This window comes from Maylandia zebra, linkage group LG15, assembly GCF_041146795.1.
Source record: "Maylandia zebra isolate NMK-2024a linkage group LG15, Mzebra_GT3a, whole genome shotgun sequence".
Lineage (NCBI taxonomy): Eukaryota > Metazoa > Chordata > Actinopteri > Cichliformes > Cichlidae > Maylandia > Maylandia zebra.
The window spans coordinates 1,321,032-1,344,913 of NC_135181.1; the positions used below are offsets into that span (position 1 = coordinate 1,321,032).

At 43.3% G+C, this 23,882-nt stretch overlaps 1 protein-coding gene across 1 annotated transcript; it reads left to right on the forward strand.

The window, feature by feature from the left end:
- The first annotated feature begins 5,615 nt into the window (after positions 1-5,615).
- Positions 5,616-15,162, forward strand: LOC101466493 (alpha-1-antitrypsin homolog). The gene is made up of 5 exons (XM_004542257.5): positions 5,616-5,714; positions 9,215-9,827; positions 10,010-10,280; positions 14,058-14,205; positions 14,329-15,162. Exons 1-5 carry the CDS (start codon positions 5,706-5,708, stop codon positions 14,518-14,520), a joined length of 1,233 nt encoding a protein of 410 aa, XP_004542314.1. The 5' UTR covers positions 5,616-5,705; the 3' UTR covers positions 14,521-15,162.
- The last annotated feature ends 8,720 nt before the right edge of the window (positions 15,163-23,882 follow it).

Consider the following 23,882-nt stretch of genomic DNA (forward strand, 5'->3'; position numbering starts at 1 on the left):
CAGCGTACAGTCGAGTCTTAACAGCTTACTTACAGCTGGGCTCGTCAGGCTCTCTGTTTGGCTGCAGTGGTTATTATTATATTTACATGCTTCCAGCTCCCGTTTCTGCTCCGTGACAGCTCGTACTTTTCCTTTTTCTCCTCCATCGCTCACAGACACATCACGGGTCCATCCTCCCTGCAGCACGGACTACACTGCCCATCAGGCTGCATGCTTTAGGGCGATGCCTATAACACTCTATTGCCTTCATATTAAAACATTTTTTGAATAAAATAAATAAAAGTCTTTCTTCACGCAAATAGAGGTGACATGGGCCGTGAGGTTGAGACACAGACATGAGAGCCTCTCAATGTGTGTTTTGTTTGGGTTTGTTTGGCGTGGAATTACCAAAAATAGAGAGGGGACAGCCTAACATATGAAAACCTTTTATTTCAACAAAGTAACTGTATTCTGAATACCACCTTTTTAAACAGTAACTGTAATGGAATACAGTTGCTCATATTTTAACCGGTACATGTATTCCTTTACTCCCCAACACTTGTTGTGCCATCCTTGAGAGCACTACTGCAATCAAGTATCTGCAATAACTAACAATGACTCTTTTGATCCATTGGAGGAATTTTCACTCGTTTCTTTGTGACATTGTTTTAATTCAGCCACACTGGAGGATTTGAACCCATTTAAGTTCATGCCAAAGCATCTCAACTGGTTTTGAGTTACTTTTATTTTGTCCCATAGGACCAGGTAGGTTTGGCTATATTTTTCCCTTAATACAATTAATGATTAAAAAACAGCATTTTGTGTTTACTTTGAGAGTTTAGTAGTAAAATTAATCTGATGATCTGAGACGTGCAGGTGTGACAAATATGCAAAAATACTAAGAAATCAAAAAGGGGGAAAATAGACTCAAGGGACTTAATAACATGCCACTGCATTTCTTTGTAAATTCACTTTTTTGTTATATGCAAATGAAAACTCGTGTGTTGCTTTTCATTACCTTTTAAGGAATGAATCAGTAAATACCAAGAAACGTAAGCACAATACATTTTTGAAGTGAAATAACTGCAGGTAACAATAAAAGAATCAATCAGTAATTAGTGTCCCCCTTGATTTTGGCATTAATATACCTCCATATGGACAAGCATAATTTCGGGATGTCATCCTCTGGGGTGGCAACCCACACTTCAGTCAGTGCTGTCCGGAGTTGCTGCTCGTCTGAGGAATTAGATTCACTCTGTCACTCAAATGACTCCGCAGTTCTTCTGTGAGCATGAAATCAGGGCTCATTGTTGACCATTTCCCACCTGTCACATCAATGTCATCCAGCAACTGCATGGACACATGGGCAAGCACCGTCCTCCTTGTCATCCCTGTCCCTGATGCGAGCTGCCTAAATGACTGTCGCGCAGTAGCACTCACCTCCATTGTCATGAAGTGCTTTGAGCGTATAGTCAAAGCTCACATCACATCTTCACTCCCTGCCGTCATACTATCCAGACTAGTCATGAAACTTTGTGACCTGAACATCAGCTCCTCCCTGTTCACCCACGACTGTACAGCAACACACAGCTCCAACACCGTCATCAAATTGGCAGATGACACCACCATCATCGGCTGCATTTCTGATGGAGATGAGATGGCATACAGGGCAGAGGTGAGAGCCCTGACATCACGGTGCCGCGACAACAACCTGCTGCTCAACGTCAGCAAAACCAAGGAGCTCATCGTGGATTACAGGAGACTGCAGAGAGGAGGCCACACCCCCATCCACATCGAAGGAGCAAGGGTGGAGAGAGTCAGCTGCTTCAGATTCCTGGGCATCAACATCAGCGAGGATCTGAGCTGGTCACACCATGTTGGTGGCTGGACTGGAACAAAAAATCGGCCCGAGCATTTTGACTACAGACCGGCCGCCATTATAGGAAAAATCATAAAGCCTTTGAATGAAAACACTGTTGTGACAGTGATGTACACTGTTCTGATGGTATATATGTATCAATCTATCATTCGTTTGTTGTAAGATTCAGATAATTATTTAATAAAAGCGAGACATTTTAAATGAGAATAAGAAAGAAAAGTATTTCTTTGTGCCCCCCTCTCCCTGTTAATGCCCTACATGCCCCCCTGGCAACACTTTGCTAGACCCGCCCCTGCACAGTTACCAGCTGTCAGCTACTTAGAAAAGGATCCTGGTGTTATTTGTCTCTCAGAAACAGTTCATAACTTCAACTCATTCATGTCACCTAAAAGGTAAACCTGTTTCTCCATCACCTGTTCAGCTCTGATGATCCAGTAAGGACATCTCCTGGTTTCATCCTCATGTTTCCCTCTCACCACATATCCAAACCGACATCATGACCAGCAGCTTTACAGCTGTGGTTTCCTCTTTCTGGCGCAAAGTGTGCGATAAACAAACAAGAGAGAAAATCTTGATCATTGACCAGTTTCATGATTGAGTAGCAACAGGAGAGGGAGGGGGAGAGAATGAGAGAAGAAGAGGCCGCTGCAGCGTAAACACACAGAATAAATCCAGCTTTGTGTCTTTTTTTTCCATTCTAGCTGAAGTCCGGGACTTACAAGTCCGGACTACTTACGAATACAAGACGATTCCGTTTTTTTAAGGAGCCGTTGGCAACTCTACAAACTAACCTTATGAATAAAAATAAAGTTCACTATCAGTAACATCATAGCACCACCCAGCTGTATATAAACTCCCTCATGCTAGCTAGTAGCAGTACGAGTTATTGTAACTGACTGTAAGAAGTCAGCACAACAAAAATAAACTCCACCTAAACTTGGTTTATATCTGACCCAGATAGACTGCAGCTCATAACTTCTTACCTGACACTCGGACCTGCCGGCACCTCGGGTCTCTCCTCCTCTTGCCTCCCCTTTCCCTCATCCACCTGATGGCCTCCCCCACTTGCTAATGGTTTTTTTTTTTTTTTGTGTCCCGTTTGGATCTTTAGCATCAGAATTGTTGTCTTAAGGCCAAGAAAGATGCCAAGCGGATTTATTTTACCAAGTGGATCATCATGGCCTTGCCATATTGGTCCATTTGATTGACCTTTATTATAATTATGAATTTATTTTATTTTCAGTTGCTACAAACGGGACAGACATGACTGGGGGATAGGACAGGGAGAAAGAATGAAAGAAAGAGAGGGAGAGAAAGAAAACCAAAGGGGAGAAGAGACGGTGAGAAGGGGGAGAAGAAAGAAAGAAAAACAAACAAACAAAAAAAACCAAACAAACAAAAAAAACCAAAACACCTGGGTCACCTGTATGGAGAAAAAAAACAGAAGAGAAAGCAAACAACAAAGAGCAACATAATAAAAAAAACGGCACCATAACAATAAACTAGCTAGCAGTAGATATCAGTAGATACTAAATAATAAACAATATTGTGCAGCACGCAAGATAGACAGCGCACAATGTGCTTTGAGGCAGCAGCCAAGAAAGCTTTAGTCCGCGTCTGTGAATACCCGTGTGCATACCTGTGTGGATCAGCATGCTTGCATTCCAAAGGTTCCTCCATGTAACGATCTGCTAGGGAGTGTAGGGGGGCCACAGCCCCGTCCTCCAGGGTGTGAAGCAGGTATGGAGGAGATCAAGACTCCAGACATCCAGAGGCCCCCAGAACACAAGAGACCAAGGAAGACCAACAGAGGGGCAGCCGCGCCACTGTCCCAGTAAGAGCTGAGGAGAGTCCCAGATGAGGGCTCGCCCAGCAGCCGCGGAGCAGAAGCCAGGGGAAAAGGCCCACTTGCTAATGTTACTGAATCTGTGGAAGCTCCGCCATAGCCACCACCAAACAACTGAGTTATTTTTACACATCTGCCAGCATCTGGCCAATCCACCACCTTTCACTGTTTATACCGTTACAAACCCCCCCCCAGCACATCAAAACGAAATATCACCATCGGCCCACCGAGTCCAGCTATGGCTGCATATGTGTTTAGCAGTAATTTCTTTTTGTAGAGGGCCAGCAAAACAACCGTTTTCGAGGGCATTGCCATATTGGAATCCCGACTTCTCAGACGAGGTTAACCAGAACGCCGTTTACTCGAGTGTGACATTATTCCCAGGTCCGTGTTTCGATTTCACACAAAGTAACGAATAACGACCCTATCTAAATCCCAGTAACGAGTAACGCGTTCCTGGTTTTGGCATAATAACTAGTTACCGTGCTCGTTACCACAATAATAACGTAGTTACTGTAACACGTTACTTAATAACGCGTTAGTCCCAACCAGTGTAGGGACTAACGCGTTATTAAGTAACGTGTTAGTCCCTACACTGGTTACAAATGATCTTCTTATGGCCTCTGACAGTGGACTCATCTCTGTGCTTGTCCTGCTAGACCTCAGTGCAGCGTTCGATACTGTCGACCATAATATCCTATTAGAGCGATTAGAACATGCTGTAGGTATTACAGGTACTGTAATAGACGTAGGCTGCCGGGGATTCCCATGATGCATTGAGTTTTTCCTTTCCAGTCACCTTTCTCACTCACTATGTATTAACAGACCTCTCTGCATTGAATCATATCTGTTATTAACCTCTGTCTCTCTTCCACAGCATGTCTTTATCCTGTCTTCCTTCTCTCACCCCAACCAATCACAGCAGATGGCCCCGCCCCTCCCTGAGCCTGGTTCTGCCGGAGGTTTCTTCCTGTTAAAAGGGAGTTTTTCCTTCCCACTGTTGCCAAAGTGCTGCTCATAGGGGGTCATATGACTGTTGGGTTTTTCTCTGTATGTGTTATTGTACGATCTACTGTACAATATAAAGCACCTTGAGGTGACTGCTGCTTTGATTTGGCGCTGTGTAAATAAAATTGAATTGAAATGTCTTTGTGCGATGCAGAAAAGGTCAACGGATGGTCTCTACAGGAATGGTTCCCAGAACCTGAACCTGCATGGCCACCACAGCATCCTGCAGCAACATGCCATCCAGTCTGGTTTTCGTTTAGTTGCTCCATCATTTTCACCCCAAACACAACATGGTTAATAATACTGCATGTGTTGTGTATATATTCTAAATGTTGTTTAACATCTTCATCTTTAACCTCCTAAGACCCGGACTCTTCCACGACATGCATTTTTAATTTCTCTTTGATATTTGGGCTGATTGGGGCCCGATGAATGTAAAAACAAAGAATTACCAGATTTTTTTTTACCTTATTTTTGTTTTTAAGAAAAATGAGAGCCACATATGAGGATATTCATTTAAAATGTTGATAGAACAGTAGCAGTATAATGTCCTCGTAAGTGGATATCAGGCCCTTGTAGAGCAAAATTGAGTATTTTGGTCTAAATAACCCAAAATGTGATGTCCACATATGTGGATGCCAGGTCCTAGGAGGTTAAATAAATATCAATATAAAGTTTTGTTGTCTGTTGCCTGTATGATTTGCAAGTTCAGTTAAACATGATTGTTGAAAAGAAGGTACCATGTATTTCATGAAAAGGCTCCAGATTTCTGCTGTCTTCTGTTTTTTCGAACAGTTGTTTTCATTTCTTCACTCAGTTATTTACCTGTGCTGTTGAGCAAGTCTTGTTGCATGAACAAAGTCAAATTAATCAATCCAAAAGTTCTGTAAAGAGAGTGCTGATCTGTGTTAATCTTTAACAGAAATGTCAGCGAACTTTCTTTAATCTTGCTGAAAACAAAAAACAGAGTTTCTGGAAACTGCACTAAATAAGATGTTAATGGTAAGCATAAGCCTCCATTAATTGACTGCTTCTTTCATTCTTTTCATTCGTTGTATTTTATTACGGTGTTATGAGTTGTTCTCAAAATTTCAGTTCATTCTGCTCTTTGTTTTTATCCGTATGTACAAGTCAAACATCTACTGTGGCAGAGACACTGACACACTGAACATTTTTATAAAGGTTTCAGTAACAGGTGACAGTGCGGCAATACGGCACAAACGAGAAGGGGAAGATATGGAAACATCAAGTTCTGTGCATTCGAGTTTCCTAATATTAAAATGATTTAAACCTCAAAATAAATAATTAATCATTGTAGATGTTCCAACATTTTAAGGATCAGATTACAACAATATAATATCGGAACTGATTTTATGCTTTTATCTCCAGCATTTGTCTTTGTTCATTTTTGGTTTCCTGTTATGTGGAAGCAAGTTTGGTATTTTCTGTGCAGAGAATCCAGCCTGACAAATACAGCTTTAATTCTATGTTAATAACGCATTCAAGCAAAATCCATAAAGTCTGATGATTACTTAGAAAAAAGTGAATTAATTTCTGTGTAATCAAAAACAACCAGGACTGCAAAATGCTAAAACTGCTACGACTTTGAAGTAAGTATAGAAAAGTTTCCCTGATGTTTCTGTTCTGCTGGCAGCAGGTTTTAAAAGTTTTACCAAAACATTACTTTGCTATTATTTTGTGGTTTTGTGCTGTGGCCGCCTGCTACCTACTTGCGGCTGACACCACTGCTGGTGCAGGATGTTACTTGCTTATTACTTGAATATTACATTGTTAATAAAGTGATAGTAACTCGCTATTTCCATATGTTTACCTTGTTTCCACCCACTATTGCAACATTACTGCTGTAATAGAGCGCAACCAAGTTTTCTTAAGGTGTACTGCTATATTTTTCTGCCTCTTTGACTGTAGGTGCAGATATTTTGCGTATTTCGAGGGGAGTGTGGCCATCATAGTACAACTGTAAGCTACTGTAATGGCAAATAATGTTTGAGTGATTCATTGAGCCACAGTAATGTAAGCTGACAGTAGATTAACAGGAAATATCTGTGAAGGTTCTCAGTCATCCAGGTCATTGTAGTCAAAGGAGCTTCTTCAGTTCTAAGTCCTTAGAACTGAAGAAGCTTCTCGGATGAGAGGTGAAACGTCTTCAAGCAACTTAAAGAAGTCCAGACGCTTTTCTTTAAAAGCTCCTTTGACTACATTACCAGGAAATATTTGGGAAAATGAGTCTGCTAAAGTATGAAAGATAAAGGTAAACAATAATAACTCCCTTTAGACTTCAGATACTGTAACTGCATTATTTCATTAGAAAATATAATTGTTCCACTCTGGAGGTGCCCCAGCTGAGAGGCAGTGAGCAGGAGTAGGTTACTTGTATCCCCCTGGTTCTCTGCCTGTGGTTCTGTGCCTTCAGGTTCGAATACCTTCAGGACAAGTTATCATTCTGCCCATGTAACACTGGAGTAGGGATGGGTATCGATTAGGTTTTATCCGATACCAGTACCAAATCGGTACTTTTGAAACGGTGCCGGTGCTCAAACGGTGCTCACACCGGTGCTTAAAGACTGGAGAACACAAACTTTGTCCAAAAACCTCTCATGTTCAGCTGTTTTTTTGTGAAAAGATAACAATGTTAGCCTTTTCTGCAGCTATGGGGCATATATGGTATCACTCTTGGCTGGAAGCAGTGCTTAAACAATGGAAAAACACAAACTTTGTCCAAAAACCTCTCATGTTTAACTGTTTTCCACTTTGGTCATTTTAGCCTTTTTGTCCAGGGTGAAGGGAGTATCTGCCATCAAACAAGAAGACAGCCTCATGTAGCTATGATGATGTTTGCTAGTTCACCTTACATGCATTAATGTAATAACGTGGTTAGCCTACTCAACGTAAATTACACACGAACAACATTAAGCTACTCACGCAGAGAAGAACGGCTGCTGCTGCATCATCATCCTCATCATTTCTGCTACACTGGCAGGGCTAGGGGCCAGGACTCTCCTCTTCGGGTTCTTGGGGGATGTTGCTAACTCCGGTCCGATAACAGGCACCACACCCGCAGTAGATGTGCTCGGTGTGAGGTCTCGCAGCAAGCTATCAAATACGGCGCATTTCTCGGCTTTTAAAAAAAACGCTATGCGTCACCAGGTGTTTCATCAGATTCGAGGTGTTACCTCCTTTGACAGTATCACAGTATCAGCTTAAAGCACTTGTTGCTGCTGAGTTTGCATCTTTTGCTGTGAAGTACAGCCAGACTTTTGACCGCTTCGCCTTGGGCATTTTTAATCTGTAGCTCTGCTCTAAAGTACCTGGACCCGCCTACTATCCTCGGAAAGGTAAAATGATTGGCTAGAATCTAAAGAGTATCACAGCTCAGGAAAAAAAAGCACCGAAAAAAAGCACCGAAATGTGCGCTGCTTTTGGTCTGGTTACTACCGTTTATGTCAGAACCGGTGCCATGATGGCACCAGATACCGGTACTCATCCCTACACTGGAGTAGCTCTTTATTCTCTTGAGGACATTCAAGGGATGGGAGTTTGCCCAACCATCTGTTTTGTGGACTTAGAGCAGGGCGGTGCTTCGAGATTATGAGGTGTCTGGCTTGTTGTTGCAGGCCATGGCGAGTGCCTAGTTTGTATCTTCAGCAGTAAACCGGACTTGCTTCCATCTCTGCTACAGCTTGTCACAATTCTGGTCATAATTCTTATGGACAGAATATTTCGATGTTGCACGGTGGTGGAGGATGTACACAACAATGATGGAGTTTTGTTGGCTTGATCGGGGGCAGTTTGCGGTCAAGTGTGAAGAAACAGAAATGAGAATCAGCACCATGGTTCTCCGAAGGAAAAGGGTGGGGTAGCTTACTCAGGCCTGGGTCTCAAGGTGTTGTTTATGAGTGAGAGGAGCGTGGAGCATAAAAGCAAAGCTGTCAATTTACCAGTCAATCTATGGTCCTATTGTCACAAGGTCCCATGAAGCGACCGAATGAACGATGTTGCGGATACAAACAACAGCACTGAGTTTCCTTTAAAGGATGTCTGAGCTCTTACTTAAGGATAGGGTGGGAGCTTTGACGTTCAAAGCAGCACCGTTGCTCCTCCAAATGGAAAACAGCCAGCTGAGGTGGTACAGGCATCTGACTAGGATGACTACTGGAAACCTAGGTGAGCTGTTTGAATCTCATACTGGGAGGAGGCTACAGGGCAGGCCCAGGAGTTGCTGGAGAGATTATAATTTTTGCCTTGTTTGGGAACAAGTCAGTCTATCTCGGATAAGCTGGAAGAGGTGGCTGGGGTAAGGGAAGTGTGTACTTCTCTGCTCAGACTGCTGCCCCTGTAAAGGTGGTAGATGAAAGATTTAATTAGATTACTTCTTTTTACCAAAGGTTGAGGAATTATGATTTACAGATAGATAACTGCCTGTAATGAAAAACTTTAACTGGAACTCATTTTGTATTACTTCTTTGATTTCCAATCCACAGACTCTAAAGATGCATTTCTGTAGCTGTGCACTCATTGCACTGTTGCTCGCTGTAGCCTCGGCAGACCACCATCTCCACCACAACCGTGGTTCTGAAGACCATATGAGCTGCCACAAGCTCTCTGCTCCTAATGCTGACTTTGCCTTTGCCCTGTACAAACGTCTGAATGCGAGGACTGCTGCTGGAAACAACATTTTCTTCTCACCACTGGGCATCTCCACTGCCCTGTCCGTACTGTCTACTGGGGCCCATAGTGAAACCCACAGCCAGCTGTTCTCCAGCCTGGGCTACAGCACCTTAAACCAGACTCAGGTCAATGAAGCCTACCAACATCTTTTCCACGTGCTTGGACAAAGCCAGGAGAACCAAAAGCTGGATGTTGGCAATACCATTGCAGTGCACTCAGGTTTCAGTCCCCTGGAGAAGTTTCTGAATGATGTCAAGCAGCATTACTCTGGTGAGGTCTTACAAATCAACTTTACTAACCCTGCTGAGGCTGCAGATAAAATCAACAGACACATTGCCAATAAAACACAAGACAAGATCAAAGATATGGTGAACGATGTTGACCCTGAAACCATGATGATGCTCATTAACTATGTCTATTTTAAAGGTAAGCAGCCTGATCAAGTCTATTGTTAGGCTACAACAGACAAACATGAATATTACATATATTTAAATAAAAAAGGTCAGCTTAGATGTCAGCTGATGATTGAAATATACTTTCAACAAGTAGTATGATTCATGCTGACACATCCCAATATTGTCATCACCACTCTCCACTGTGTCGGGCAGGATACTGGAAGAAACCATTTAATAGTGAAATGACACATAAGGCGGACTTCCATGTTGACAGCAGGACCAAAGTTCAGGTTGACATGATGGTAAGGACGGGATACTACCACATCTTTGAGGACAGAGCGAACCACACCAGCATCATCTTGCTGCCATACGAGAGTCAAACCTCCATGATGATTGTCCTTCCTGATGAAGGCTGGATGAGGAGTGTAGAGGAAAACATCAACAAGGACCATATAAGAAACTGGCAAAACTCAGCATCTATGATGTAAGACTTATTGCATTATGGCTGATTATTCTTTCTTGGTAGTAGCTGAAGTGTGTTACCCATTTCTGTGTCTCATAAAACTGCTCTTAGCTTTGCTATTACGAGACCCAAAGTTTATTTACACTGAGAATCAGATGGATGAGCAATGCACTAAAGGTATAGAGTTTATTTGTGACCATTGGAAGGTTGTACACTTCTCTCCCTTAACGGTCGTCATCTTGGCTATAATTTTCTAAATTTTACCATGCCCACCCATGTTTTAAATGCACTTTAGAACAACACGCAGCAACACTACACTGAGCGGAAGGAGGGAGGTATGGGGTCTTCACACACCCCCATTCTCTGATAGCCATTGGGGCGGAGGGGCTGGACGGAGGTGTTGGCCGTCCAGTTGGGGTCTGGGATGCTGGGCCTCCCTGCAGGGTCTGCTTGTCTCCACCCCGGGGGAAGGGTAACATCTTCTGGGTCAAGGTGCAGTTTCCTCCTCTGCGGGCGAGGGTACCTGGACCTGGGGTATAGAGTATGTTTGGGGAGTGTGATTGTGTGTACTGTGTCCATTTGTGTCTGTCTCCACATTGGTTGAGTGCCGAGTGTTTGTATATGTGTGCATGAGGGGGGAATGCAAGTTTGTGTCTGTGTGTGCCTGTTTGTCTGTCTATACGTCAGGTCGGGTCTCAGACTCCACCCCTCTGGGAACATCTCAGCCCCTCCAAAGAATGGAGGCCTATCTCCCCTCACCACACTCCCTGCCGGTGGCTGATGCCCTCAGGCGTAGGTGCGTTGGTGGATCTTGTTTCTTGGGGTGCTTGGGTATGTACCGGCTCACTCCCGGTGGCTGCATGGCAGGGCCTGCCACCCATGGCTCAGTCGGGCCCCTTCCGGGGGGTGGGGGTCTTCAGACCTCCAGCCTCTGGGCCTGGGGCTCAGTTCACTCTGGCACAGCTGGCTGCCGGCAGAGCAGCCCTCCTCTGGCTTCTGCTCTGTGGCTGCTGGGTGACCCCTCATCTGTGGCTCTCCTCAGCTCTTCCCAGGAGGGTGGCACGGATGTCCCTCCGGCGGTCCTCCTTGGGCTCTCGCACTCTGGGGGCATGTAGATGTCTGGGGCCTGGATCTCCTCCATGCCTGCCCTGGGGGACGGGGCTATAGCTCCCCACACCCTCTAGCAAACAGGTGTCGAACTCCAGGCCTCGAGGTGCCGGTGTCCTGCAGGTTTTAGATGTGTCCTTGATCCAGCACAGCTGATTTAAACGGCTAAATCACCTCCTCAACATGTCTTGAAGTTCTCCAGAGGCCTGGTAATGAACTAATCATGTGATTCAGGTGTGTTGACCCAGGGAGAGATCTCAAACCTGCAGGACACCGGCCCTCGAGGCCTGGAGTTCGACACCCCTGCTCTAGCAGATCGTTATGTGGAGAAACCTTTTGAATACAATATGCCTGTGAAGGTTCTCAGTCCTCCAGGTCATCGTAGTCTAAGAAGCTCCTTAGCTTTTTGAATACAAGCGTGCTGATCCACACAGGTGTGCACACGGGTGTTCACAGACACAAACTACACCTTTCTTGGCTACTACCTCATAGCACATTGTGCGCCGCGCTGCACAACAAAATTCAATATTTAGTATTTACTGTTATTTACACTTAGCTAGATTAATGCGATGGTGTTGTGTTTATTATGTTGCTCTCTTGTTTTGCTTGTTTTCTCTTTTTTTCTCTCTCAGCAGGTGATCCGGGAGTTTCTTTTCTTTTTAAGTGTCCTTCCTCACTCTCCCTCTTCCCCCCTGCTTTTCTTTTCCTTCATCTTTCTTTCTCCCTTTTTCCCCCCAGTCATGTCTGTCCCGTCTGTAACAACAGAAAATAAAATAATAAAAATAGTAACCATAAAAGTCGATCAAATGGACCAACACGGCAAGGCTGTGATGATCCACTTGGTAAAGAAAAATCCGTCTTTGTTGGCTTTCAGACAACAACTGTGACGGCTAAAGAAGCAAACAGGCGCAATGGGCAGCTGTGTATCAGGTTTTGATGCTACGTGTTGTGCCATCGTTTATGTAGGTTAAAAAGTAATTCCCATTGTATGTAGAATAATCTAATGTTGTATATGATCAGATGCACAACAAGCTAGAAACATTTGCAGATGTGGCTACTTGTAGGATTGTGGAGTCAAAATGATCATTTTGCAATAGTAGAACAACTTTCTGTGTTTGATTAGTATAAATCTGCACACTGTGTAAGTTCAACACTGTATATTACGTGTACTAACAGAACCCAAACCGAGGAAAAGTGTGTTCTTTGTTTTGGTATGATGAGGTAACACTGAAATATCTCAATATTACATGAATAAATGTGAAAGCAGGGCTGGGCTCGGGTCATGTTTGGGCAGAAGAAATGCTGACCTGGACTGGGGATATTTTTGGGTTATGGAAAGAGCACTTTGAGGAACTTTGAGTCTGGTGACCCGAGCGTTTCCTATATCGCCTGTGCATTTAAAAAAACAAGTTATAGCTTTATTACACTGCTGGAAAGGAGGCTCTTGGCAATCATTGAACCTTCAACCAGATTGTTACCCTTTGCAGGACTTCTGGGGTATCATGGCAGGCTGACCCTCCAGTATACGTGTGTTTCGTTGACTTGGAGAAGTGACTGAGGAGACGTATTTGTATTTTTTTGTGGACGATGTGATACTGTTGGCTTCATCAGAGTGTCACCTTCATCATGCACTGGAGTGGTTTGCACCCAAATGAAATGCACCCTCTGGTTTGGGAGAATGAGGCTGCGTCTGTCACAATTTGCCAGTGTAGTTGACAGGATGTGCATCCAAATGCAGGACTCATGAGAAGGAATGGAAATGCAAAGGGGAGACTTAAAGAACTCTTTGAGTGGTGTTGAGTGGAGCAGCTCTGGGTGCTGGCCACGGAACCAGCAGAAGAGGGAAGCCAGGTCAGGGGCTGGCTGTGAAACAAATCAACCCTGGTGGCTGAGATGAATCTGGATGATAGGGATGGAGGGTCTGATAGGAGACCACTGAAAGCTTTGTCCTTTGGAGGCTGAGGGTCTCTGCAAAGACCCTCTGGCAGCACAGCCAGAGATCAACGAAGGTGTAGAAGACCTTCTGGTGGCTGTTACAGGCCGATGATCATGTAGAGAATTTAGGCGGCTTGGCTGCAGGCCGATGTAAGTGGTGAAGACCCTCAGTGTGGCTAATGGTAAGGGTGATGGGACACCTCTCAACTGAGAGCTGAACCAAAATGAGACAGGTCTTTGGCTGATTAACACCCCGCTATCGCCAAGAGAATCCGGAGCAAGGAAAACACACTACCAAGTAGTAAGGATGTACACATACAGCAGGTGGGATCAGAGACTGGCAAAATAAAAAGGGAAGAAACCAACCTACAGTGAGGGAGACCTAACAGCTGCACACAGGAAACACAGGGAAGGCAGCAAAAGCTGATATAAGGATTATAATAAACACAATTACCAAGTACTGAAAACAAAACCTAGAAACAAAAACCATTTCTTACAAAAGCAGTAAAGAAAAGATCAAAACACTAAGTCAATGACCCAGAAACAATTCCAGCTTCAAGCAAGAGAGCTAAAGTATCGTGCAAGCTTCCTCATGAGTGATGTGAAGGTGGTGTGTAAGCTGCACTGGCGGATTGGCGTCAGCAGGAATGCGGGTGTTGTTCAAGACTGTTGCAGTGAAGATTGAGCTGAGCCAGTTAGAAAAAGATGGAACCACCAGCAGTGCAACTGTATAATTATGGTTTCTCTGTTTCTCAGGTATGTGGAACTTTATATGCCAAAATTTTCCATTGCCACTAATGCCTCCTTGAGGAATATATTGCAAGAAATGGGCATCACAAGTGCTTTTGAAAACACCGCGGATTTCTCTGCTGTGTCAAACAAGTTTCCACTTAAAGTATCAAAGGTGGGCGAAGTTTCCTTTTTACTTGTTTTTAGGGAACAGGACTAGAGCATGCCTACTCTTTTGGTTAAACTGAATTCTGAGAAATTAGCTTTGATCTGCCCGCTTTCTTATTTTTTCCCACAGGCATCCCACAAGGCCACGATCAGTGTCACCGAGATGGGAACAGAGGCAGCAGCCATCACCATTTCTGAATGGATCCTACTGACTACACCAACACCCGTCAGAATTGACAGGCCCTTCTTAGTTTTCATTGTAGAAAACTCGACTGGAAGCATCCTCTTCATGGGCAGGATCAACAAACCAACAGCTTCATAACGGCACACAGTTGTGAGGTGACACGTTTGATCACAGTTGTCATCATAAGGATCCTTTCATGATATAAAAGACTGAACGCTCACACTAAACACATATTTGTCAGTCTGCACACACTAATTTATGTGGTCTACAAAGTAATATTGAGGACATTTTGCTCAGGTAAAAAAGAAGAAATCTTAAGACTACCATAGTTTTAACTAAAAATATTGATACTAAATAAATGAGAAATTTGCTGTGGTTTGTTTCTGAGATATTCCACTAAGATGTGGCTCATAGGGCAAGAAAACTAGTTACTAAATCCCAGACTTACAAAGACACTCTGGGGTTTACAGAAGCCACTTGCTCAGTTTGGGGGTCACTGTCCCGACTGCTCCAGGAAAATCTCTGTTTAATTCTCCCTCCAATGGGAGAAAGTTATTATCTAACCCGCTCGCTGACATTAGATGCCGAGTAGCATTTCAACAGATTCTAATAAATATTCAGAATATTCTCATCTCTCGTCCACTTATGAATGAATCTGAATAAGTTGCACATTTTTAAGGAACAAATGTAGCAAAAATATGAAAAATCAAGATCCATATGTGAAAACTGATGTTTAATTGCACTCTCTTTCTAAAAAAAACTGTCAGAAGGTTCAATAAACATTTAAGTTTTAAAAAAATGTGAATATTCTTGTAGTTATTTCATGTTTCAGGCTGTTCAAGGTTAAAAAAGGAAGGGAAACTGCTCAGGTGGACATCAACCCCAAATCTACGATCAAATGAACTCAAATCCTTTTAGGCTTTGAGTTAACAGTTTGGCAGTTTTTAATGAAACCTGTTAAAACAAGTTAAAGACTCATTTGGGTGTCATTCTGACCTTCCATCTTTCCCTGATATTATTTTGAAATGTGAGAGAAATGGTAAAAGTAGTTTAAAAATAGAGAGATTAACTGTTGTATGTCCACATCGTGCAAGTGTTGACAACATAGGCGACAAACAAGAATCCCCATATTATCCAAACATGCGGTTATGATTTTGTGAGAGTGTCTCATGACACAATGACAAACAAGCATTTTTAAAAGAGAGTTTTTCATTTGATTATATTTTATATGAAGGATTTTGCAAAAAATAGGACTGGCAGGTTTATTGAAAGGTTATCTAATTACTTTTTTTTAACTTGACCATCACTGTATATACAGCATCTATTATTAACCCATCCATACACGCCCAACCTTCTATGCTTAAGAGCTTTCTATCTAACATTGACGATTCTGGATGCATCAGACAGCAACTTTGGGTTAGTATCTTCCCCTACGGATATTTGCTGACTGGAGCAGCCGGGGATCAATCACCAAACCTCTGATTAGTATCCAATGATGACCCGCTCTAACTTCTGATCTACAGCTGCCCCAGAAACCCCATAAAAAGAGCATGCACCAGTCTCTGCTTCTCATGCTGACTTTCTTTTTTAATTCTTATTAGGGAATAATGCTAGAACATTCCCACTCCTTTACTTTTGCTGGACTCTACCACAGCGGTCCCCAACCTTTTTTGCGCCACGGACCGGTTTATGCCCGACAATATTTTCACGGACCGGCCTTTAAGGTGTCACAGATAAATGCAACAAAATAAAACCAGTACTGGTACCGAAAAAAAGACGATTTATTCATAACACACGTGAAAAGACCCAGGGAAACAGAGTTAACGATAAAAACGATAACAAAATAACGCTGAAAACCGATAAAAACCCTGAAAACCAGACATTTCACACCTGAGCCTCAGCTCTCGCGACCTGGTACCAAACGACTCACGGACCGGTACCGGTCCGAGGCCCGGGGGTTGGGGACCGCTGCTCTAAGACACTAAAAGAGACTAACAGTGGAGTTAGAAAACAGCCCCAGACTGCCCCCTCAGTGTCACTGAGACAGGAAGAGATTCAGCAGCCATCACATCTCCAAAGCTTGGCTCAGCCTTCCACCATCAGTCAGAAATGACGGGCCCTCCTTGGCTTTCATTTTTGAAAACTCTGCTGGGAGCTACTGTTCATGGGCAATATCACCAACCTGACAGTTATATAACGGCAGCTGCTTGTGAGATGATGCCACTGTAATGATGTCATTTTGAGGATCACGATTGAAAACATTATTTACATTATAGAAATATTTGTAACGGCTACCAGTCTTCACAGAAGCATTTTAATATTTGACTAAATTACTGTTAAAAACACTTTGCTTAAGTTAGTAATAATAATAACTTTATTTATGAAGCGCTTTCAAACAAAGTGCTGTACAGCTATTTGAAAATAAAGAGATAAATAAATAAAACTGATGCATATCAATACAAGTTAAAAACACCAAAACACTTAAAAACAATAAAAAATGTAAAAAACAAGTTACATAATAAAGCTGTAGAACATGAAATAAAACATGTTGTTTATGGATTAAACTCATGGAAGCATCATTCCAGCATTTTTTAAATAAATCAACTAACAAATAAAGAAATGTCAGGTTAGCAGATTAGATGGATTCAAACTTTTGGGAATTAACTGGTGACTAAATCCCAGAGGTTTCAAAGGGTTGTAACAGATTCAGATGGGACAGTACGTGCCCCCCACGGCCATCGGCCTCAAACAGCCCTTTGCTCTTTGACCCGTCAGTGGAAAAGTTGCAGCAGAGTGTTTACACATTGAGTACACATACACTTTGTCTCTCTTGTTGGCGCTGACATACAATCGCTGCTGTAAAGAAAGTTGGCAGGACGTTTCCCAATCAAAAAGCTGACTGGGCAGAAAGTCCCAGTACGAGCAGTCCACCAGTTTAAATTTGATCAGGACTTCACATAAATTCTTGAAATCTCTGTGGCCTATGCGAGTGTGCACACAGATAGTAAAACTACGACTAATTTCCAGGAGTGGAAATTCATAGAAGCTCCATCCCACTGGGACAGGCAAACACTGCACACTTAGCCGGACACGTTTGAGTGTGTGTAGCCTCTTTGGATGAGTTGATCAGAGTGTGACTGGAAACGCAATAATCCCGTCTGCTTGTCAAACAGGATTAATTAGTATGTTGAACTGTAAAGAAACCGGTGGAATACAAATGCTCGGGTAACCGGGTTGGTTGGGTAGAGACGGTTGTCCTCAGTTTAAAGGTTTATGTTTCATTTTGGTTACGTGCTCAGTGAGATCGAAGAAGCATAAAAGCCTGTTTACAGTCCAGATAAATGAGAAAATGATGTTGGTATTTTAGGTTGGGAAAAAAACTCAGATGTGAGAAATGTCGAAGGATTATTGGAGGGTAACGTGAGGAGGCTGGACTAGACAAACTCAAGATAATTGTGATTGAAGACGACGCCACGCTCTGCTCTCTGACATAAATGGTTAAACAGGCGAATTGCTCTTAGTGTGTATGTGATTTGTGTTCTGGTCTTTCACTGTATGGTTTACTCTATTTTATTTTGACCAGTGTCTCTAAGAACTACATTCGGCTGTGCATTAATCGTTTGTCACAATGCACCCAGGTAGCATCCCAGACAGACCCATAGATTAGAGTAAATCCTCCTGGCAGGCTCCAAGAAAGCTCCTGTAGACAGAAGACTAAACCATGAATGAAATTATCTGCACTAATTGTACAAAGTACAACACAACAGTGTTGGCAAACGCTGAGAGGCTTACTACCACTCCCACAGCTTGTGCTTCGATGTGCTCTGGCTACAAGACTGCCGGCATTGCTACGGACTTAACAGATGGCTTTTGTGCATTTACAGAGGTGTAGGTGTCATCGCTGTTAAACACTGGCTTTTGCAGATATTTCATTTTAGGTTTGAAAAACAAAGTCAGGGAAGTAGCACACGCTCACTGCAAAGCATCCTTTGCTATTCATTTGAACAGGCGAAGTCTGCTCTGTAGCACAAACACATTCGCTGTGGAAAACATCACAAGCCCAACATCATTTCTGAACCTCAGCAGAAAGACGTCTTCATTAGTGCTGAGCTCCATGTCTCTCGCTCTTCTAGCGCTGAAAATCTCTCAGATCTCTCTGCTTTGGTTGTTATTCCTGCTTGAAGAAGATCAAATGTGTGATACACATGCAAATCAAGATATGATTTGACACATTGTGAAGTGGCCATCTATAATGCATTCGCCATCGGGGTTAGAGTGTGTGGGTCCTAATGGCAGTTATTTCAGTGTGCCGCTCTCACACAGCAGCGCATTTCTTGTAATGCAACAGGAGGAAGGAAAGCATGTCTCTTTGCAGTGACACTGACAGACAGGCGCATCGGAAACATGAACTGATGAGAGAACTGGGTGTTCTCAGGCTTTAGTCATCATGCTTAATAACACACCAACGCTCAGCACATGCATGCCACTCAGGAAAGACACTGCTGTGATCTAAAAAAGGGAACTCTTTAAAACAATTCTGTTTGCTCACGTCCTCCCAAACACAGACGAAAGACGTGGATGTGTAACCCGCGAGCCGCTTTGCACGAGGACAGTGGCACATCCAGTTTGGACCTGTGGGCTGCCGAGCGGCGTCTCTGCACGTCAGACGTCCTCTGCCAATGATGCTCGATCACACTGACATCCCTGGAGCTGCCTTGGTTTTTGTTGTATATATATTAGAGTGCATGCTGTTGATGAAAAAGGGAAAGGCCACTGCCACCAGGAGTGCTTTTGCCATGGAGACAGATTGGTTTGCAATAACATTTAGGTGAGTGGTACGTGTCTAACTATTCTTATCTGCAGTACGTGCAATATCAGGACCCAGCGTGTCCCAGCAGCCCAGTGCACTGTATCAAGAATACCAATGTTGTTCTCTATATTAGGCAGGCAGCTATTTTCAACTATTTCAAAGAAACACTAAAGCAGAGCCGCCCAAGACACGCAGACAACAACTAGAGCCCAAATTCCCCTTTTCTTCCTGACCGGTGAACTACTGTAACGTGGATTTTCCCAGTGTGGGATTATTCTCTAATATCTAATATAATATGGGATTAAATGTCTGTGACTTAATAATAATAATATCAGAATGCAATGATTTGCAAATCTAATTAATTATCGTAGCTTTAAAAGGTTAATTGGCAGCAGGTCAGTAATACGAGGAGAGGAGGAGCGTTTCTCAGAGGTAAATCGCACTTTGGATATCACATCATATTCATATGACATCAACAAAAGATACTGGATGCCTGTGATCTGCTGGTCATTGCCTGTGGTTCAGATTAGATAGATTAGATGAAACTTTATCCTCCGGGAAATTCAGTAGGAGGTAGAGCTGGCCATCCTCTGACTGGAAGGTTGGTGGTTCACTTCCTGGCATGCCAAAGTATCGTTGGGCAAAATAAAGAACCCAGAGTTGCTCTCTGTTACATTAATCTCAGTGTGAACGAGGCATGTTGCACCGAAGGGTTTGAAGCTCAACCAGCATAGAAAAGTGCGACATAAGAACCCGTTTATTATTGTAGAGTCAGAGCAAGGCTAGCAGGAAATCAACCAACAGCTGATGGTGTAATTACTCTATACCTGAAACACTGTGTGATTAATGTTTATTTCTATGTCTATCACATCAAATAGACTTTATTTAATCTCACACTGGGGAAATTCCCTTGTTACAGGAGCACGAGGAGGAGGAAGAAGCAGTGAATGAGAGATATAAAGTACAAATAGTGCACAATGGCCACAATACTAAACTATGTACAGATGGTTTCTATAAAATGTAAAATAAAGTAAAACAATATGTACATACAGCACAGTGAGAGTGATGATAACACACATGCATTTTTTAAACACCTTTATCCTGTGTGGGTATTATACAGTCTGAGGAGATGAAGGACCTACGTCATGAAAGCTCTTCAGTACTGTCCTGCACATCTCAGAAGAGCTCAGCCTGTCCAGCAGAGGGAGCCAACTTTGGCCTTTCTTGAGCAGAGCACGAGTGTTATCTGTTATCACCTGGCAATTTGCACCAGTCCAACCTGTGGAGAAATTCTGTGGAGGAAGCTGAGACCGAGCGCACCGATGAGCTTGGCTTTCTCCAGAAAACAACCAACATCTTGTTTTGATACGCTGGTGCTGATGTGCAGGTGCTGATGTGCAGGCTGTCGAGTTACACCAGATGAGAGTGAGTGTGTGATAACCTTCCTATGCTCAAGATCGTTTCGCCTCAGGTCCACGTCCAACGAAGCCTGCATCCTCTGAGAAGCTCTGGAGGTGGCAGTTAGTGGTGACATAACTGAAGGTAAAGAGGAAGGAAGAGAGCACCTGATACCACCTCCTCACACAGTGCTGAAGCCTCATGTGGTCTGTTGGTGAGGAAAGCGATTTATGCGTTAAGACAAAAACATTTGTATTGCCTCTTTGAATTAAGCACAGTGTGCAGTATTGATTTTGAGAGGGAAAAGATCAGCATGTGGAATAAATGACATTTCAGTGACTGTGTTTGGCTGACAAAAGTAGCACACATCTGAAGCACAGGGAGTGAAGCTTGGTGCCTGATAAGACATTTCCCTGATGGAGACAGCATCAAGGGATTTCATAGGTTTTCAATCATTACATAATAAGATTCAGGCTGTGAAGACTGTTGATTCGTGATGATTTAATCTCATTTACCAGGAATCTGGGGACCAGTGAAGAGAGATAAGAGGAAAACTGTATTCTGCTTGCTCCAGGCAATGATTTGCATGCGTTGCTCTTGTTACAGTAACATTGACGGATGAGGAAACAACAGGCCAATTTAGGCAGCCTAGCAACAGCACTGCAAGTGAAAGTTACAGGAAGGCATTTGGCTGTCACTGTCACTGGCTGCTCGACTACGAACACATCTCCCAGTACTCCTCGTGATTTCCTGCCTTCTTTGGACTTTCAGTTATGGGTTTATTTTTGAACTTGCAATCAGAAATTCACTGATGTTCAGAGGTTACAGTTAATAATAGTATCACTCCATTATATTTCAGGTGAAACGTGAACACCTACGAAGCTCAACTTCAGAGTTTCCTTATTTATGTCACGTGACTTTTCCTTAAAAGTCGCTCCCTCCTTTCCGTGGTGTCCAGCTCTTGGAAATCTTGGTGAAAAGAAGAGATTGTGGATTTAAATCTGTCTATAGGGATGAAAGTGTTTTATTGAAAGCAATACTTCTGTTAAACCCCTGGAATTAGAGCTGGAAGTCTGCCCTTCGATCACATGTTGATCGTGTAATCGAGGCAAAACTACAACAAAAAAGAAGGAAAAAAGTCATCGTCCACCAAAGTCCAGTTATATTAGCTCAGCTTACAGATAGCAAAGTTAGAGAGGATAGAGGGAACAGCAGGGCGCTGATTAATTAAGCTTTTAAATGTGCAAACACACTAATGCTTCGACACAAACCCACGTGTGCCTCAGAATATGATGAAATCGAAGGTCTCATGAAAAGGCAGCGCCGTCTGTTTGCACAATTAAAGGCTGTCAATCAATCAGCGTGCTCCCATCCCCATCTGTGCATCCTATTTCTAATCAATCTATTAGAGTTCACTTGACCTTTGAACTCACGCTGTGCAGATACTGCATGTGCACATATTCACAGATTCTCGATTTCAATCAGGGGGAATTTTCTTTAAGCACTTCAGATTTTTTCAGGGTGAAAAACACAAAGAAAGCAGTGAGTGCTCACAACACAGAGCGTTACATGCTTTCAAAACTTTGTAAAGTGGAGTTTTAGCGCACAGACAGAAGCATTGAGACACTCATGAACAAACATTAGAGAAAAAACGTGAAAGGAAGAAAATCAAACGCTTCCTAGGACTCACAATTACACATAGTCACACGTAGACACCAGTAGGTGGCACTGTTGTGTCACGGGAAAATGAGTGGGCCCCTTGCACCTTGCTTTTGTTCACTTAACGCTTTACTCATTCGAGTTTGTAATTTAGACCAAAATTAAAGCGCAGCCGCTGCTCCATTCATTGGTCTACTTTACACATCAAAGTCAAATGAGTTGAATGCTTGGAAGGTCATGGAATGACTCACGCTCCTATCATCAGTTATCATCTGTGTGCTTTCTGTGCCACAGTCTCAGCCAGGGAAAACACATTAAAGGGGGGATCTGCACAAAACGCGAGAGGCTTTAAAAGAACTTGGACAGTGTAAACAGGCCCAGCAAGCAAACAAGAGCCAAAGCTTTAATCTGTCTCTGCAGAGGAAAAAAGGCAGCGCGTCGATCACAGATTAGCGCCTAATTTCAGTTTGCAACAACTAAAACTAGCTTGTTTATTTAGAGAAATATAAAGTCCAAGATCACAGCATGGATAGGTTAAAAAATTCTGTTTCAGGGTGAAGCTCTCACAAAAGAGGCACCCTGGACTCCTTCTTCACACAGATCTGTGGTATTGTTTGCCACTGCCAGGACAGAGACACATCAACAACAAAACCCAGCGGTCCCCCAGTACACAAGACTCACTCGCACAATCCACTGAGTATACAGCGCACAGTGGCATCCACTTAACATGCCGAACGACTGAGTACAACCTCGTTAAATGTGCATCAAAGCCAACAAAGACGAGGCAGAGAGGCCAGGTTGACAGAAGGAGGCTGCTGCTGCATCAAAGACAAACAATAAGGAAACTGATCATGTGTATTATTTATGCTGCCTTCACGCACAAAGGCAGAGATGTACAGTGAGCGATCGAGCCCCTTTTAATGTTGAGGCCTCTGTGGCAGAAAGGGGATAAACTCATGTTTGTATGCGCCGTGCACATGCTTGTGATGTCTTATTACAGTAAGCTACGCTGACAGTCCAAAGCACATCGCTCGTAAACTGTGCTGACCTATACGTCTGGGCTTACACGCGAAAACACGCGCATCTGGAAAGCCATCCCGAGTGGTGACGGCTGCCATTTAGACGCGTTTGAATTTGCTGTTGGGCGCCACGACCCTAAAATCGAAGCGCATCTTTGCAGTTGACAAATGGGATTAGAGGCAGCTTGTTTCAGCGGAGAACCAGCTGTGTTGGAGGATTGAGCTCGTCTGTGTCTCTCTTTGTACTTTATCAATCCAGGTCAGTGGCAAAACAGCAGCTGTGTTTCATTATTATTCCCTTGTCGTCTTGCATCAGCCCTGCAGAATCACGCTGCTCTCTGTGGCTCCTTGATACATGTGTTGACTGTTTTTTACACCTGCAGCTCTAAGGTGTGTGGCAGCGTGTGGCTGATCCATCACATCTAACGTGGGGTGAAATTGCTGCGGGGCTACTAGACACATTCATGCACACACACACATATATACACACAACATACATACACATGACCCAACCACCTACCTGAACGATAGCAGCAATCAGTGAAGATTTACAGGATTACAGGAAACAATGCTCTGCAAACGTGAACATCTCCAACAGACAGTCTTCATGTGCT